Source organism: Loa loa (genome assembly GCF_000183805.2).
Source record: "Loa loa unplaced genomic scaffold supercont3.236, whole genome shotgun sequence".
Lineage (NCBI taxonomy): Eukaryota > Metazoa > Nematoda > Chromadorea > Rhabditida > Onchocercidae > Loa > Loa loa.
In genome coordinates this window covers 67,341-70,164 of record NW_018108416.1, presented here as the reverse complement: position 1 = coordinate 70,164, position 2,824 = coordinate 67,341, and the positions used below count along the sequence as shown (strand labels likewise).

Below are 2,824 nucleotides of genomic sequence, written 5' to 3'. Positions count from 1 at the left end.
ATTATTATTTGTTATTTATTATTATTATTATTATTATTATTGTTGTTGTTATTATTATTATTATTATTATTATTATTGTTATTATTATTATTGTTAATTATTATTATTATTGTTATCATTATCATTATTATTATTATTATTATTGTTATTGTTATTATTATTACTGTTGCAATAAATTACAAATTTGCTATCATATGATTGAAATCATGAACATTTATCTGATTTTATCACTAACCGAAGATATAAGAACTTACACCATCGCAATAAATCACAAATTTGTGATCGTGTGCTCGAATTCTTAAATCAAATGCATTTCCTTTTTTAAACGGTAACTTTTGCTTTTCCTTTTTTCCCCAATTGTTATTCGAAAATGTATTAAATGCTATCTGAAAATGAATTTATTCATTTTATACATTATGCTTATCATTTATTAATACGTTTACCATATTTAATTACAAAAAATGGAAAAATCATTCAGCAGTTTGTCACAAAATTTTATTATACAAAATTTTATTTTTAATGTTTTTTTTTTGTCTCACATGAAAAAGAAATTATGAAAGTATTTTTGCAAGCTATTTAAAATGTTCCATGAGAATGTTAACATAGTTGTTATCAATTCCGAATAACAAGATAGTGAAAAATTATCATTTCAATAGTAAAATATCAAACCTTTCCCTTATCAAAACGTATGCTAATATGTAATGGAATATCTCCGCCACTGTAATCTGGACTGTCACGATGTAAGCCAATGTCAAATCTATAATAATTAAATCATTCAGGTAAATTTTTCATGTCTTATGGTTATTTATATACTATGGATGTAAATTATTTTAAATCGAAATTTTTAAAAATTGTCAATTTAATCGAATCAGAGTATGACAAACTTTTTTGCATCATCCAATGTTTTCCCTTTCACAATTAATGTTTGGCCAGGTGCAATACGTTCCGTTAATTTGCTTCGATATGGGAGTTTCTGGAAGAAATAAATAAATATATAAATAAATAAATAAGTAAATAAGTGAACAAATCAATAAATTGATAAAAAATAAAATAAATGAATAAATAAAGGAGAATTATAGTGAAAATTCATAACTTTCAATTAAATTTTATAAAATAATTTAACTTTCAGATAAATTGTATAAAATAGTTTTATTAATCATTTTTTTCCTCAATTGGATTTCACACAATAAATTCCCACCTTTTTGTTCGTTAAAAAAAAGGGAAATAATGTGTAAGAAAAAGTTTCAAAATGGTGGAAATGTAATATTCCAATTTTTTTTTCGTTTGTTCAAACTCTGAAATATTAGAAAAACTTAAAAGGACAATAGTTAATAATGCGCTTATGAATTAAAAGGTTATGTAATTATTGTAAGTATACTACAGTATTCTCTGCATTTTGAAAAAAAATTTTTTTTTCTATTTTTTTCCATGAAAAACAAATATACTGATAAAAAATATTCTAAAATGCATAATTTATCATTCCTCATTCAGTACAATTTCAACTTTTTACACATATTGAATAGAAATTTTTAATCAAAATTAATCAGTTTCAAATTTCTCCATGTTACAATTATACATCAATTTCGAATTTCACTTATCATCATTTAACTGGTTAAGCATTAATTTTTAATTTATGTTCTAAGGAAAATTTTTCAGTTACTGGCCACAGAATTAAAATATTTGATAAGCTGTTGGGAAATTTTAATGGAATATCAAAAATGTTGCATTTCATTAATTAATAACAATTAATTCTAATTCATTTTATTTACTCTAAAAGGTAATCAGATATTGTTAAATGGAATTGTTAATTTCATGCAGATTTTTTAGAAAGAAAAAACAAAGTTGAATTTTTAAAAAAAAGTGGAAAAAAAAGGGATGAAAAGCATTACAAACTTCTTTTCACCATCCTGTTCTCCCATTTGTTTGGCAGCAACAACGATAACTTCGTCTTTCAGCAATCACAAATTTATTTGTTTAACTGAAATATATATTTTCTACTTAAATTAGCATTTCAATTTAATTCCAATTTATCGCTTATATCACGGAATTGAAATAATCTAATCATCTAGTCTCTTTTTTTTCTTGAAATTGATTCAAGTCAGAAAATTTTGAAATATTTCCTTTTTTCTTTAAATTAGAAAAAAAACAAATTTCCAGCAATAGTTTAATCAAAATCGAAATGCATTGACTTAAAAATAAATTGATATTACTAATAATTTATTCCGAAAAATTGTTTCTTGCGCTAAATTTGACGGATATTCTACGTCAAGCAAATGTCGCTAAAAAATGACACGATTTTTTTTCGTTTCCTTTTTTTCGATGATTTAGATCTTAAAAAAGAAAAGAAAAACTTTCTGTTTGAAAAATTTTCATACAATAGCGTCACTCAAATGTATATCTCTATTTTCACACTGATTAAAAAAAATTTTTTTTTACCGCATGTTTGTAATTTTGCTTACCGTATCAAAACCCTCTAACACTATTCATTGCAGATGAAAAGATAAAATAAATAAAACGCTAAATGATTTATCACAAAATAAAAAACATTTTAAAATTTGAAAAAAAAAGTAGTATTAATGTTATTTTTTTTTAAATGAACTATTATTTATCACATTCTTTTCCAAAACATTCATATCTAAAGTATGAATTCATTTAGAAGAAAATTTAAATAAAATTTATTTAATAAAATAAGAAAAGAATTAATGGGAGTGTAAAAATGAGAGAAAAAAAAACTTCGATGTTTGATAACTCATCGGAGAATTAAAAAAAAAGAAAAAGCATTTTAATAGTTTTTTAAATTTACAATGCCATAAAATGATATTCC

The 2,824-nt window shown here is 22.6% G+C and overlaps 1 protein-coding gene across 1 annotated transcript in view; it reads right to left on the bottom strand.

Annotated features, from left to right (window-relative positions):
- LOAG_18245 (hypothetical protein) overlaps positions 1–1,984 on the bottom strand; it is a 5,215-nt gene extending 3,231 nt beyond the window's left edge. Inside the window, exons 1-4 of the mRNA XM_020450909.1 lie at positions 1,890–1,984; positions 885–973; positions 670–757; positions 255–386 (exon numbers count right to left, since the gene is read on the bottom strand). Of these exons, the coding sequence (XP_020305364.1) occupies positions 255–386; positions 670–757; positions 885–973; positions 1,890–1,919 (339 nt within the window). The 5' untranslated portion in view covers positions 1,920–1,984. The remainder of the gene's footprint in view (positions 1–254; positions 387–669; positions 758–884; positions 974–1,889) is intronic.
- Between the last annotated feature and the right edge of the window lie 840 nt (positions 1,985–2,824).